Genomic DNA, 16,945 nt, shown 5'->3' on the forward strand with positions numbered 1-16,945 from the left:
TCACTCACCTGTTGGCGTGCTGCTGCGGAATGAAGAGGAGGGGGTGATGGGCGGGGTCACGGGGGGAGTAAGGCTTCCACTGCTGTGGCGTGGTGGAGTAGACACATTCCCTCGAGACACCGAACTGGACAGAGTCAGTGAGAGCTTCGGCTGAATCTTCTTTTTCAGGGACTCCTGCTCTCGGCGGGCAGCATCCGTCATGAATCTGAAGCAACAAGAGAAGGTAAGTAACCTGGGCCATTTACAGAGCACCAGGGCTTAGGACCAGTTAACCTGGGAATTTGACAAATACTAGACCCTGAGAAGGGACTTGTTCACAGATCAGTCCCAGTATCAAAAACTGACAACTTCCCTTTTCCTCCAAAATGAGTTTATCTTCTAGCTTGTTGTCTTAAGGTTCCTCAAAGGCAGGTCTATTTCTTCCCTATGCATATTTTCCTTGCTAGAAAATTTATATACAAAGGACATACCTGTACTCACATCAATGACCTCATTACAAGATTTCCTCTCTTAGAAAGTCTCCTTTCTTTCAACCCATAGAATACCCGCCTCCTCAAAATTCTTAACCACTCCTAAATAGAGGGTGCTTCCATCCTCTGTAGTTAGGTAATATTTACTGTTCATACCACTAGCTGAGACTTAACACATATGGCCTCATTAAAACTCTATGTTTTTGTTACTCTGTGCTCTCATATTGTAATTTGCGTTTTCAAACTTCTTTTAGCTGACTGAAGGTCTTGCCTCCCCTAACCATCAGCCTGAAGGAAAAGACTCCAGGCCCTACAATCGTTCCTCGCACACTGCCGTGTCCACCACAGTAAACATCGGCCAAACGACTGAGCAAACTTCCCCGTGAAGAATCAAGAGGAGAAGACAGCAGTAAAAGGTTCAAAGTTATTCTCTCAACATTTCTCTTTTGCCAGTAACATTCAAAGAGTGTCCTCTTCTCACTGTGTTATCTAACATTTCATAAATTCATGTAATATGAGGTTCGGAACACATTATAAAATGTTATCTCTTACCCAAAGAGCACAAATCCTTTTGTATTACAGGCAGACAGACTCTGTCAGCTGCATTTTTGGAAACTGCGACAGAAAGCACAGTGAATAAAGAGTCTTTGGAAGTGTTCAGGTAATAAAACCACCACCTGTGCCCACCACCCAGGCTCAGAAACAGAACATCAGCTTGTCCCTAGTCCTCTCTGTGGCCCCATCAATTGTGTTTTGACTGTTTCCATATACTTCATCATAAACCAACTCCATTCACTTACACATTGTATTTTATCCAATCCATTCAGTCTGCCTACAAAATTTCTCAATGTTTTTCTTCACTACACTATGAAGTTTAGGAAATCATGGATAATTCTCATGCACAGTCAAAGCTTAGAGTTACCAAACACCCAATGAAACAACAGTGATAGTGTTACAGTGTCTTAAAATTTCTACGTTTATACTTGGAACATGGATGGCACATTTCTTGAATGGCTTCTGCAATACAGTCTAGATATATAAAGTTGTTTTTATACGTACAACCGAACTGTAATAAAGCTACATGCTTTGCCTTGAGCTATTAGGTCGTGTGCTACAAGATGGTGATGATTTAAAAAGAAGGACTACAATGCAAAACAGAATTGCTTGCACCTGGCAGACAGGTATTCATTTATTTTCAGATACAAAGTTGGTTTTACTGCTCTTACAACTTCTTTGTTCCCTCCTCATAAACCCCTACTCAAAATGTGGACTCTCAGAGAAAAGCAAGGAACCAGTGCTTTCTTTTATTATTCAAAGTAGAGCTACTAACTGGCAGAGTGCTGAGCTTCTCAAATTGGGGTATGTAGTATGCCAGGAAGTGGGCAAAACCACAAGATAAACATGCTGCTTCTTCCAGGAAGATCAATTATGCTCAATGGTAAACAACAAAAAAAAAAAAACTAAATCCATAGCCATAGAGTCGATTTCGATTCATAGCAACCCTATGGGACAGAGTAGAACTACCCCATAACGTTTCCAAGGAGCAGCTGGTGGATTCGAACTGTTGACCTTTTGGTTAGTGACCAAGCTCTTAAACCACTGCACCACCAGGGCTCCATTCTTGATGTAATTCAAATTAGTTTTTAAAATAGTAAAATAGACACAGATATGCTATGGAGTAGAATAAAATGTTTACACCTTGCATTTTAACTAAGAACATGGTATCTGGAGTCAGACAAGCCAGGGTGAGCTGAGGCAAGTTAATAAACCAATAACTATGTTAAAAAAAATAAATAAATAACAGAAATCTTTTCCCCTTCTGCATGAGAATTTGACCTTTGGTTAACTCTGGTAACTTACTAAGATGTACATCAACTATGCTATGAGGCAACACTACTTGTGGTAAATTACATCTGGACTGGGGACAGCTAGAAACAATCTATACGCTCCTGACAGGAAGCCAGAGCTTTGGGCTTTCTTAGCACGGAGACTGAGCACTGGACATGTCTCTTGTGCAGACCCTGAGAACTACGCCTGTGAAGTGTCACAGTGGCTACTGACACCTGTGGGGTTCAAGGCTTCTTATGCCAGAACAGCTCCCGCCCCTGCCGGAGGTATATCTCATCTCTCTGCATCTGAGCTGGCTGCTCTGCGTGCTGCTGCGAGGACTCGGGAAAAGAAGGTCCGCCGCTGCCCCGCTGGTAAGCAGGGGCTCTATCCTCTAACCTTCTGAACAGACCCAGTGCCAAAGGTGGCCGGCCGGTGTGTCTTGTGAGTCTGAATGTCTATGACCTAAGAAGAGGTGCTGGTAACACGCGCCTGCTTCACAGGACTGCTATGAGGATTCAGTGAGGTCACATATATACTACCTGGCTCGAAATGCAGAAGTATTATCATATGGTTATGTCTACATATTTTGTCTACCTTACTTAACTTCAGGTTTCTTGGGCAGATGCTTCATGTTTACGGCTCTGGTATGTGCCTCATGTATAGTGAAGCTCCACTTGTGGAATGTCTGGCTGGGAATCCGACCAGATAGTGCACACACACAGTCAGATAGAAACTTTTTGCCCCAAACTGAGGCTTCTCCCTTGTCTTCTCTCACTCTGGTTAAAAAGTATCAATAGCTCATGATTCTTACTGTAAAACAAATACTCTCCTACAGCTCAGACATAAAAGAACCACGGTATAGTCACACACACGGTCCTCCACCATCACCCCTGCCTGGGTTTGGTCAGTTACACATGACAATTTAGTTTTGGCTTATAGTTTGAGTAAGTTTTAGAACAGGGAATGAGGCACCCACTGTAAAAGCATTAAACATGAAACACACTCAGAAAGCACTGCTGCCCTCCCTTGCTTCCCTCTCCCTCTTCTGTCCTGAATTGGTGATTGTGAACTTGGGGATCCGAAAAACAAAACCCTCCAAAAAAACACCAAACAAAACCAAACCCATCGCTGCCCAATGGGTTCCAACTCACAGCGACCCTGTAGGACAGAGCAGAACTGCCCCATAGTGTTTTCAAGGAGCAGCTGGTAGATTCCAACTGCCAACCTTTTGGTTAGCAGCCAAGTTCTTAACCACTGTACCACCAGGGCCCCACAGAGTTGGCTGCAGTGGGTGGCGCAGTGGTTAAAGCAACTGACTGCTAATCGAAAGGCTGGCAGTTCGAAACCATCAGCGGTTCCGCTGGAGAAAGACGTGACAATCTGCTTCCGTAGAGATTTATAGCCTTGGAAACCCTATGGGGTCTGCAGCCTTATTGGGGGCAGGCAGCCCTGGCCCTGATTCTGGATCCACTTCCTACCAGACAAGCCATCTTAGTCAATCTGTGAACTTGGAGATACAACCCATAAATCACAGCAACCTTGCTGTACCACTACACAACATATTCCAGGTGACAACACACATGCGCAGGGCATACAAATACCTTGAGAATGCTGGTTACAACTGGCCAGTTTCCCCCCTACCCTATCCCACTGTTCTTCCCCTTCCACTCATTCATTATAACTTTACCTATTTTTTGAGACTTACTAAACCTTGAAGTTCTTAAGCAATGTTCCATCATTACAGCTGTCTGTTAAAACGTGGGCAGATTTCCAATGGCCAGGAAATCATCTGGGGAGACAATTTTACTGTTTCCCTGCACACAGAGAAAACTGGATATTTTTGAAAGAAAAAAGTCACCTGAAGTACTTTCCCTGTTGACTAACAGCCTGGAAATCTGCGGTCAGGCAAAGCAATGTTTTCATTTTGAAACTGAAACCACCGTAAGATTAATTTTAACTTTCCTACAAATCAGAAATGCCTAAGTTACTTTAATTTAATATGGTCATTTGTAGTAGTATTTGTTATTGCTAGGGGAAGCACATATTCCTAAAGTAAATTTCCAAGACTCCCTTATAAATCTTTTAAATCCTTAGACCACAACGTTCATTCAGTCTGACATGTTAAACATGGAAATATGAATATAACACACCACAGGGGGAAAATGTCAACTGCTGGTCCAGGGAGACCAGTTTAAACCACAAACTCAGGAAATTTACAGTGTTTGCTGGAATCTGGACAGAGATTCCACTGCTACCTGACCCAATGGCCAAAATATGAGTGTAAGTGTCCTGCTGGGGAAATGAGCCGATGTCCACAGGCGCTGGAGAAAGCAGAATTGGAGGTGACCACTCCAAACACTTCAGTCTCTCTTGGGAGAATCTTGAACAGAGTCCAGACTCTGACACATGTGGTGTGGGCTGGCTGTTATTACTTGACTCTGGAGAGGGCGTGTGGTCCGGGGACCTGAGCTGTGCCTCGTCAAGTCACAACGCTTTCTGTCTGGCCCTGATTTTTCAATTTTTTAAAATTGAGGAGTTTCGGTTTAATGGATATACAGAATATATCACCCCAAAGGTCCTTCCCAGTTCTAACAGTGAATGATTCCAGCAATACCACAGTGCAGTGTTCTTCAGAATTTTTGACCTCCATCCATTATAAGAAATATATCTCATATTGAGACTCAGACACACATATGTATAAGAAGGTCTGTAATCTGCAATTTTAAAATGCCCAAAGCCTTGAAACCTGGAAAGTTTTTTTTAATTAGTTTGGCGCCAAAACTCACTGAAAGACAAGCGCTAATTTGTACTCTGAAAGGCTATTTACACACTTTATTCATCACATTAGGTGTAAACATTCATATGCTTCACCGCATAAATATTAATGTATTTGACTGCAAGGTGCTGCCCCAGGCCCTGCTGGAATTGTTATGTAATATGCAGTATTTGTACTGCTTTAACTTTCTAAGATCTGAAGAATTATGAATTATGAAACATTTCTGGACTCAAGGATAAGGAATTGTGGACCTGAGAATATTTATGTCAGCATCTGAAATAAACTTTTCATGAAATAATCCTTATTAGATGGGATAAAGTCTGATGTTTTTCTCTCCTATTTCATTCTAACACACTATGCTGGATCATGACCACCACACTGATTTCTTGACCCGCTAACAGGTCACTAATGAAAACATTAATGCGATGGTTAAGAAAGTGGGCTTTGGAGATAGACTGTCTAGGTTCTACCTTGTGCTCTATAGCTGTGTGACCTCAGGCAAGTTACTGAATCTCTCTATGCCTCAGTTTTCTCATCTGTCAATGGTGATGGTAGCTGTGCCTACCTCACAGGGTCATTGTGAGAATGAAATTAAATAATACATGTAAAGCATTTAGAACAGGGCTTGGCACTTTGTGCTTGGTAAATATCAGGTTCCTGGTTCATCCTATCCATAATAGACGTGAAGGACACTTACTCTGGAAACCCTAGCTCACAAATCTTTCATCTCTGACACCTATGCCAGCAGTTTGGTTACTTCTTGGCTATTACCATCATGAGCTGCCACTCAAGAAAGAGGGTTTCTGTGTATGAACACCCACCTGTACTGATTCTGCAGGCATTTATTAAGGTACTCCTGCAATCTGGTTAGTGTAAACAGTTAAGCACTTGGCTGCTAAGAAGGTTAGAAATTTAAGTATACCAAGAGGTATCTCAGAAGAAAGGCCTGGCAATCTATTTATGAAAAATCAGCCATTGAAAACCCTATAACCTGTACTGAGTATCTCCATGAACCACTGCCTCCTCCATCTTGAGACCAGAAGAACTAGATGGTACCCGGTTACCTCTACTGAATGTTCTGATCAGAGACATGATAGATGAATCCTGATACAAAGGGAGAAAAATGTGGAATGGAACTTCAAGTTCCTAAAGAATCCAGATTTAGTGCACCTATTGAGGTTGGAGGAGACCTCAAGACTACGACCGTCAGTTGCTCTTCAAACCTTGAATTGAAACCACCCTCCGAAGTCACCTTTAAGCTAAGTAGCAGTTTAGCCCAAAGAGTAAGATTGTCACCCTTGAGTAACGTATTTAAGAAAAAAAAAAAAAAAAGTATAAAAGACCAAGGGTCGACAGCTATTTTAAAGCACAGATGAGAGGCTGGAGGTCAGGGAGTTTAAGTAAATGGAAGTGAAACAACTAGAACAGAAATAACTAGAATGCTGACACAATGTGAAGAAGGTAACCATTACGTCTAGAAACTGTGGAATGGCAGTGGGTTTTGCTGAGTATATTTTCACCCCTCCAAAGAAAACTTTTTTAAAAAAGAAAGAAAACCCTGTGGAGCACAGTTCTGCTCTGACACACATGGGGTCGGCATGAGTGGTAATCAACTCGACAGCAACTGGTTTTGTCTGCCATAACAGACAAATTCAAGTAGGTGACTTTCTGGTAGGTAGGCTACAACGGGAAGGTTCCTCTCGTTAGGGACAACATACCGAGGGTGGGGGGGGGGGGTCATCTATAAACCCACGCACTTCCTCTTTACTTCCCTGCCTCGATGTATCAAGAATCAAATTGTAGAGGGCTTTTCGTGCAGGATGAGCAGGAGAAGATACTCCACGGGGCTAGCTGATGCTTCCCTCCCCCTCATTTATTGAGAAGTCTTTCTATCCAGTTAAAGGCTGTCCTGCACTTCGGAGATTCATAAAGTTGCACAAGCCTCTGACGTGGCCCACAACCAGACCTCTGTACAAAGAACCAAGTCCAACTATGCATTTGAAGTTCAAAAGCTTTGTTCTGCTTTTTTCAATGGCCCTTTGGGTATTGCCATTTTTCAGTGAAAACAAGTTTGTGAAACCCAGAAAGCCTTTGAGGAAAGCTGCTGGGAGTTGGCAGATACCACGGGATTCTGAGCACTCCCAAATCTGGTCATTCATCTCTCCAGACAACGGGATTTCTGACATGACAAGAATACAATCAAACATTCCAGTGTTGAGTCCAACCTGGAGGTTATGGGCCTGTCTTTTCTCTGGCTAGTCCTATATGCAATCCAGGACAAGCATGGACAGAGAGCCAGTAACTAAGCAAAGCAACCCACGGGACACTCAAATAAAGGCTGTGGGAAATGACAATGGGACTAATGGGTACATCTCAGCAAGCGATCATATGTGGCCCACATGTCAAAGGGTCTGGCCGCTCTGCTTGAAGCCCCAACATAATGATGGCTTTCAGAACACACATCTGCTAATAAATTCATGGGACAGATCTTCTCATTTTAGCAGCAACTTAAAACCACAGTGAAGCTGAAGGAGTATTTGGTTAAAACAGCTGGCCAGTGAAACCTGACCTGGAAGCTTCAAGTGGTGCGATCATTGTCAGCGCCCCCTCATGGACAGAATGGTCTTTGCTGGTGATCCGGGACTTAATACATGTTCTTCTTTTCAGTGGCTGAAAGGAAATTTGGACCTACAAATGACACTAGTATCAGAAAGTTTCTAGTAATGTCTCAGATGATCGTATGTTTGACTTCTCATCTCAGAGCTATTTTTGACTTCATGATCTGAAGCCCATGGTGAACTTTGAAGCTTCATAAAAATTTCTGCAGTGTCACCAAAACTCTGAGCCTCTTTACTGTGCTGCTATTAAAATTTTAATGCAAAAGAATAAAACTAAAAGCAGCACCAGGAAAAACCCACTCCATCTGAACACGTCAGTTGGATACTTGGGAGAGGGTTTTGTTAATTTCATCAGATATTCACATGGAATGTGGGCACAATTTAAGTAACCTGGCCAATGAATCAAACTTCGTTCTAAGAGACCAAACCAAAGCTGACAGATTTGTTGCAGTAAGTGATATGGTTTTTTGTTTTTTTGTTTTTTTTTCCTCTTTGCTCTTCTTAACCAAGTTTATATGTGGCACATATGGAAGGAGGTAGTTCCTGGTCTTTTAGGAGTTCTAATCTAATCTGTGCAAAATACATGACATCAGGGCAAGCTAATTTCATCAGACTATGTAGCAGGGTTGCAATGAGTCGGAATCGACTCGATTGCAGTGGGTTTGGGTTTTTCTTTTGGGTATGTAGTTGGCTTTGCTTATAAATGTTCACTGTACTTTGGGGAAAGGGGAGAAAAAGCGGGGAGGGCAAGGAAAAAAGACAAGAAGTGATCTTTCCCTTAATCTACTCTCTTTAAAGACAAATTTTGTTTTATTTATTTTCTTTTCCTTTTTTTTAAAGGTGGTTACAATTAGTTGGTGGTTCCCTAGGTGGTGCAAATGGTTAAACAATTGACACTAGTGGAAAAATTGGCCCTTTGAAAGCACTCAGATGCGCCTTGTAAGACACAAGTCACAGCCTTGAAAACCCTACGGAGCAGTTCTACTCTGCACACATGGGGTTGTCGTGAGTCGGAATTGATTTGATGGCCACTAACTACAAGAGTTAACTTACATTCTCCATAGTGTACTATAGCTTCAATGGCCTAAAATTTTTAAAAATGTTTAATAACTAACATTGAGTTGCCACTTTTCATATTGCCAAGTGTACCTTATCTAACTATCATCTATATCACCTGTCTCTCATTAAAAATAAAAGATATTTTAACACAAAATACGAGGGCATCTCAGAATAATTGTTTTTTGAGAAAGACGGTCCTTTATTCTGAGATTATAATAAAAATAGGAAAGAATTTATTTGAAATTTTTTGAAACGCAGAGACGCTACCATATAAGATTTCATTTTATCATTTTGTAATTACATCACGCTTACATTATGATATATTGCTTACAATAAAATATTGTTAATTAGTCTCTAGATATAAGTTATTAAAAAATATATAACTTATCCCCCCATCATTGTCATTGCTAAAATTTCCATTTCAAGGAATGTTGGCCAAAATGGAACTCTCTTTAATTCACCTCAATCCATTTAGAATATGCTGGGCAACATGTAAGAAGCCAGATACAAAAGCACCTGAATCTAGTTGCTTGCCCTTTTCAAGAGCCAGAAGAAAAATGAGCAAGAGCTGAGTGTCCTCCTCCTGAGGGACACACTGAGGCCCGCTTCCTGGCCCCCACACACCCAACCCCAAGCAACTGGAAGACTGCAGACCAATGGAAACATCCTCATGAACAGTGTTCTAGAGACTATTAGATGTTCCGTGGACAATGCTTAGGAACCAATTTTCTTTCTTTTAAACCAGTATATTTTCCTGAATTTAGCCCTCAAATGAAATCTATGCACCAAAGCTAAATAACTGCAATAAATACACAAAGTCTTCTTCCTGAATACCATTACTTTGTATATTTCCAATAAGTATTTGGTATTTTCTTCACAACTGAGAAATAATACAGTCAATCTTCCTTAATGAAAGCTCTGCTTCAGGTCCAACAACCACAATTTCAAGCCACAGATCAGCATAAATTATCAGTGAAGCAATTAGTTTTGATTTATTTTAGTCTGAGTAAACCATGGTCTTTTTCATCTTCAAGGCCAAGAAAAAAAGCCACTTCTGAAAACTACAACCACAACTCTTTGGTTTGGAGGCCAACTGGAATATGCCTCTTGGCAACTCCCTGTCATCCTTTTCATTCCTTTTCTATTTCCATCAAATTGGGAAAACGATAGCTATTTCTCACACATGGCTTTCATTGCTAATTTGACATCCACGTAAAAAACAATGAATAAAACAAAGAAGTTGTATTTTATGAGGCCTTGTGGTATCAAACTACAAATAGCTCTTGAGTTTGCTTGTTTTGCCTCCTCTGGAAGTAAATTAAATGATTTATTTGAGGTTTCAACATAAACTGCTAATAAGATGATGCATAACTCTCCCTATGAAGTGGGAGAAGTTTAGAAACTGAAGGAAAAATTGGATTTAGGGCCTCTAGAGTTTTAGTTCTAGTATCATTAATGGCTAGGAACATAGTACGGTGATTTGAAGTATAGACTTTGGAGCAAGCTCCGAATCTGATTTATTAGGATCCAAGCTTGGGCAAATTGCCTTGGGTTCCTTACTTATAAAACAGAGGTGACCTTAACCATGGGTAACTTCATGAGGGTTATTGTGAAGATCTCATAGTTAAACACATGAGGAGCACTTGGCCCAATGTTTGCCACATAATACTCAATATACACCAGGAAGCCACTGAGAGTCATGGTATTTCCACGGGTGTTGGCCCTATCCTACTGACCCTTACTCAGGAATTATGAGAAATCGTTTATAAATGTTCAAGAGGCATCTGACTGGATAGTGCCTACATAAAAGGTTATTTCTGGGAGGATCCTATGGAGTCCACAGATTGGCTTAGGGAGGTATCTGAATCTGGGATCAAAAGTCTGTTTCTGAAAAAAAATGAGAACTTCTCTGATGCTGCCATGACCTTCTACTCAGGTGAGTTCCTTTGACAAGAAATGGGTGACAGTTAACATTTTGATAAGAACAAGTGACTCCCACAAATCCCAGCAACTCTAGCACCAGAGGTTGGGTACATTGGAGGACTCTCTCTGGTTAATGAAATACTTGAGCTGAGAAAGCGGAGGGGAGGCAGTTGAGATGGTAAAGGGCTGTCAATGTAAGAGGAGGTCTCAAACAGGTAGGGTTCATTTATGCCCCCATACAATGGCTCTAGTGCCACTTCTAATCTACTCTGTACATGACCAAAAAAAAACAACAAAAAAAACCCCAAACTGGTTGCCATCGAGTGGATTCCAAATCATAGTGACCCTAATAAGACAAAGTAGAACTGCCCCATGGAGCTTTCAAGGAGCACTTGGTGGATTCAAACTGCTGATCTTTGGTTAGCACCCGAGCTCTTAACCACTACACAACCAGAGTGTCCCTGTACATGACAGGCATCACTAATTGATCACAGCATACTTACCTTTGTTGCATTTAGATTCTGCCTGAGAATCTTCCTCAGCACTGTGGTATAGACAGCCACTAACAACCTATGAAGGTGACAAATGGACTGGCACATGCCTTACACATTTTCCCTATGTCCACTAATATTCCAGGACAGGCATGTAGTCATCGTTGTTGTGTGCTGTTGCATCCATTCTGCCTTAACAGTGATCCTATAGGACAGAGTAGAACTGCCCCATAGGGTTTCCTAGGCTGTTAAACAGGGGCAGATTGCCAAGTCTTTCCTTCCGAGGAGCAGCTGGTAGGTTTGAACAGCTCACCTTTTGGTTAGCAGCAGAGCGCTTAACCACTGTGTTACTGAACACAATGAGTTCGCCACTTGTACTCTCGTTAAGAATAACTATAGTCAAGTGGAATTGAAAGCAGACATAGTTTAATACTCACCCCAAGTAGGAGACAGGGAGATCATTCTCAAAGCACTGTCTTCCAGAAGAAAGGGCTGGGAGCAGTTATATACTATACAGTAAAAGGGAAGTTATATATATTCATTAAACGCTTGGGAGATAGCACGCGTATTTAAAAGAAGGGCTGGGCTAAGACTTAGCACATAAGTGTCGGACCAATCTCTTCTAAACTGGGCCTGGGTTTTATCTGGTGACATGTCCGGCATTTCTAGTTCCTTGACACAAGTTTCTTGGTTCCTAGGCTGGACTCATTACAGGACGGGGACACCCAATGGTCAACCAAATCATTCCCATGCCTGCGTGGGATTCTGGTTTTAATTGGTTTGCCTAAAAAACAATCCTTAGGAGAAGCGTTAAGGGAAATCTGGTTGTTTATCCTTGAAAATTTAGTTTCAGGTTGAGATACCAGTTTCCTTGTGTCTGGCCTAAGCCATATCTTGTTTGCTTTGGAATTTTTACAGCCTCTGTTCACAATAGGGTTAATCTGACTTCAGGACCCCAGACCTGTCTCAACTGCACCACCAGGGCTCCTTGCAGGCCAGGCATATCCTAACTCAAATGGCACACATTTTCCCCACTCTCAGAGAATCAGAAAGCCAAGATGGCAGACAATAACACATCTCCTTCTCATTTATTTTTGTGCATATGTGACTTACTTACATACAGTGCAGCAATCAGTAGGTTAGCATTATTTGGGAATAGAGGACAGTCCACAACATTTTTTTCTTAAATGGATTAATCCATTTAGGCAGTGAAGCCATTTGAGGGGCAAAGCAGTGTTCCTTCGCCAAGTGTAGTTCTGCAGCCATCACAAGCTGACAGACCTCAAGGCGCATGGGTTGTGGGGCTGATTTTTTCAAAACAACCTTTTCCCTTTGTCATAAAAATTGTTAGGCTCCTTCCGGACTAAAGAGTTTCCTTCTCCCTGTTTTCTAGGAGCCAGGCCTATGGTAAATGTGTTCAGATTATTTGGTTATTCGGGTAAGTACACACATCAAATGACTGATTCTTTAAAAAAAAAAAAGAAAGAAAAACTCTCAGGGGACATCTAGCTCAATTGGCATAACATAGCTTATAAAGGTAATGTTCTACACATCCTACTTTGGTGAGTAGCTTGTGGGGTCTTAAAAGCCTGTGAGCGGTCAACTGACATACTCCCACCCCATCTGGAGCAAGGGAGAATGAAGAAAGCCAAAAACACAAGGGAAAAATTAGTCCAAAGGACTAACGGACCACATCTACCACAGCCTCCACCAGATTGAGTCCAGCACAACTAGATGGTGCCTGGCTACCACCACTGACTGCTCTGACAGGGATCACAATAGAAGGTCCCGAACTGAGCTGGAGAAAAATGTAGAACAAAATTCTAACAAAAAAAGGCCAGACTTACTGGTCTGACAGAGACTGGAGAAACCCAGAGAGTATGGCCCCTGGGCACCCTTTTAATTCAGTACTGAAGTCACTCTTGAGGTTTACCCTTCATTCAAAGATTAGACAGGCCCATAAAACAAGACTAAATGGGCACACCAGCCAAGGGGCAAGGACGAGAAGGCAGGAGGGGACAAGAAAGCTGGTAAATGGGGAACCCAAGGTCGAGAAGAGGAGAGTGTTGACATGTTGGGTGGTTGGCAACCAATGTCACAAAACAATACGTGTATTAATTGTTTAATGAGAAACTAATTTGCTCTGTAAACCTTTATCTAAAATACAATAAAAAAATTTTTTTTAATCAAAGAAACGTGAACATCCATGCCTCTTCCTTTTCTTGCTTAAGAGTTAACCCAATGAGTTTGTGAATATTAAAAATACTTGCTAAACTGTAAGCTGTGTGTAAGTGTAGGGTATGCAGAGGATGAGGGTGTTGATGATAGTGATAATTTAAACTTTTCATTAATTTCAAAAATACACAAAACTAAAGAGATTAGTATGATGAACCTCCACACTATCAATATTTTGCCATCTTGTTTAAATGTTCTCTTCTCCCTTTTTAAGGTCATGGTTATTGATCATTCATGTATTTCTCATCCTATGTTCACAATCACTAGAGAAACATATAGGGATTAAAAAATGGAAGGGAAAAAAGGGGGAAGGAAAAGAGAACAAAGGCAGAAAAAGGGAAAATCTTCAATACAGTCCTTGGGAAATATCCAATGTAGATTCAAAACTGAGTAAAATGGTCAGTAGTATAACTGCAGTTTTACACACACACACATCACAACTATAATGCTTTCAAAGTTTGAGCACTGTTATATAAATTATGTACTGTTGAATGATACACTGAAGGTTTTATAATTTGGAAAATTTGAACCAATAACTCTTCCAGGTTTGGGGACCTTTTGAAACGTCAAATAGCATACTGCTTTACACACAATAGTGGTGCTTCTGGAGTCTTTTAGGTTGGGGGTGGGGGAGGAATGATACAAAACTACTACTAATACTTTGAAATAAATTAAAATTTTTATTTTACAAGATCCCCTAGTCACCCTTCCCCCACATGCTCCACCCCAAACGCAGCCCACTAAGTGGGAATTTACAGATTACTGGGGGGAAATACATACATATATATACATACATATATATATATATATATATATATATATATATTAACTTTTCAAGAATGTTACTCTACTTACCTGCTAAAAAAGTGTTTCTTGGAGGGGTCTGGGACACTTCTGTGGATTTGCAAAGAGCAGCCTTCATTTGCATGCCAAAGGTGCTAACATCAGCTGGTTCCCAGAAAAACTTGTGCCCCACAATTCTGTTTATCCTGCTAGTTTATCTTACCAAAGCTTTTCTTCACAGGAGTACAGGCCCACATTTCAGGCCAGCCAACTTGATTATTCCAAACCCCTAATTAGTGTAATTAAAGCTCTAATGGATTGCAGTCAGGATATAAACCATGCAAGCTCTCTTAAAAACCTGTACCTTGTTGTGTGTGGAAGAATGGTTCACACCAGTGGGCTTCCTGTTGGTTGACTGAAGGTCTCTGCTCTCCCAGAAGGCCCAGGCCACCCAACACCCAGGACATTTCTGATGCTGCAGGAGCCTCTTCCATCAGGCTCACACATGCAAACTAAGCTGCCCTCAAGTGTCTATGGAAGCTATTGGGCAGCGTTTTCTAATGGGAAAACCTCTCAAAACTCCAACAGATGTCAGCCTCATGGGGATTTTCTCCTGTCATTATGGCTGAAGAAACAAGGCAAATACCCTAACTAAATAAGATAACCAGAATGTTCTTAGGAAGCTAGTAAGATAGGGCTAGAGACATTTTCTTAAAATTGTTGCTTCCTCAGGACAGCCCCTCACCCAGCCCATTTCCTGAAGTTGTTTTTCTCCTCAGAACTTCCTTAAAAAGAAACAGCCATGAGTTAGCTGGAACCAGCTGAAACCGGTCTTAGCCTTCATCTTGGCACTCCAGATAACCTTTAGCTCATTAACTGCCACTGAACAAACAAACAAAAAAACCAAACCCAGTGCTGTTGAGTTGATTCCAACTCATAGTGACCCTATAGGACAGAGTAGAACTGCCCCATAGAGTTTCCAAGGAGCGCCTGGCGGATTCGAACTGCTGACCCTTTGGTTAGCAGCTATAGCACTTAACCACTATGCAACCAGGTAAATTCTCTGCCCCTGGGTGGAAAGCTGACATGCTAATGAACAAAAATGGCTAACTTCCTCTGGTTTTGGGAATCGAACCCAGGCCCTAGAAAATACTTAATCATTCTGGAATGTTCTGTGCCTCCACATGCACGATCTTGTATTTTGTAATTGATCTTGCCTATATAAATCAGCCTTAACAAGCTGCCTGTGAACAGTCTTGGAAGGCACTTAGCCCCAACTGTCTCCTTGCTTGGCCAATCAACAAAGTTGCCTTTTGTTCTCCCCAACTCAGTCTTTGACATTTTGGTCCTGGACAGAGTCACGCTGAGCAGGACCCAGAGTTTCCAGTAACACCAGGATGGTGAGACTTTGACTCGCTAACATGCAAGACCAATCGCTAGAAAAGGACATTGTGGTTGGTAAAGCAGAAGGCCAAAGAAAATGAGGGAAATCCCAATAGATGGATCAACACAATAGCCAAAACAACTGACTCAAACATATCAACCATCATGAAGACGGCGTAGGATGTTTCCTTCTGTTATACATAAGGTTACAATGAGTTGGAGCCAATTCAATGACAACTAACAACAAAATAACTCCAAGCAACTAACAGGACCCTGTAAGATCCTGCAGAGCACTCTTGTATTAACTCTGCTGGAGGAAACTGCTCAGTTTTTCAATAACCAACCCTCAAAGGTCTACAGCTTTGTTCTTGTTGTTAGGTGCCGTCAAGTTGTTCTGGCTTCTAGTGACCCTACGTACAACAGAATGAAACACTGCCCGGTCCTGCACCATCTTCACAATCATTGCTACATTTGAGTCCATTGTTGCAACCACTGTGTCAATCCATCTCACTGAGGGTCTTCCTATTTTTCACTGACCCTCTACTTTACCAAGCATGGTATCCTTCTCCACAGGCTGGTTCCTCCAGATAACATGTCCAAAGTACATGAAATGAAGTCTCACCATCCTCCCTTCTAAGGAACATTCTGGCTCTACTTCTTCCAAAACAGATTTGTTCCTTCTTCTGGCAGTCCCTGGTATATTCAATATTCTTCACCAACATCATAATTCAAAGGCTTCAATTCTTCAGTCTTCCTTATTCATTCTCCAGCTGTTCACATGCATATGAGGTGATTGAAAACACCGTGGCTTGGGTCAGGTACACTATAGTTCTCAAAGTGACCATCTTGGCTTTTCAGTCCTTTAAAGAGGTCTTTTGCAGCAGATTTATCCAATGCAATGTGTCATCTGATTTCTGGACTGGTGTTTCCTCCAGTATTGATTGTGGGCCAAGTAAAATGAAATTTCTAACTCCAGTATTTTCTCCATGTATCCTGATGGTGCTTATTGGTTCTGGGTATTTGTTTCTTTATATTAAGGTATAATCCATACTGAAGGCTGTAGTCTCTGATCATCAGTGTTTCAAGTTCTCTTCACTTTAAGCAAGTAAGGTTGTGTCATCTGCATAACGCAGGTTGTTAATGAGTCCTTCTCCAATCTTGATGCCCCATTCTTCATGTAGTCCAGCTTCTTGAATTATTTGCTCAGCATACAGATTGAATAAGCACAGTGAAAGGATACAACCCAGATGCACAGCTTTCCTTTTTTTAAATCAAGCAGTATCTCCTTGTTCTGTTCAAACTACTTCCTCTTGGTCTATGTACAGGTTCCTCATAAGCACAGCGAAATGTTCTGTAATTCCCATTCTTTGCAATGTT

General features: G+C 41.5%; 1 protein-coding gene across 1 annotated transcript in view; it reads right to left on the reverse strand.

The window, feature by feature from the left end:
* The window catches only part of JAZF1 (JAZF zinc finger 1), a 371,846-nt gene that overhangs the window by 60,051 nt on the left and 294,850 nt on the right, over window positions 1-16,945 (reverse strand). Inside the window, exon 3 of the mRNA XM_049893335.1 lies at window positions 9-205. Within this exon, the coding sequence (XP_049749292.1) occupies window positions 9-205 (197 nt within the window). The remainder of the gene's footprint in view (window positions 1-8; window positions 206-16,945) is intronic.

Source organism: Elephas maximus, chromosome 8 (assembly GCF_024166365.1).
Source record: "Elephas maximus indicus isolate mEleMax1 chromosome 8, mEleMax1 primary haplotype, whole genome shotgun sequence".
Classification (NCBI taxonomy): domain Eukaryota; kingdom Metazoa; phylum Chordata; class Mammalia; order Proboscidea; family Elephantidae; genus Elephas; species Elephas maximus.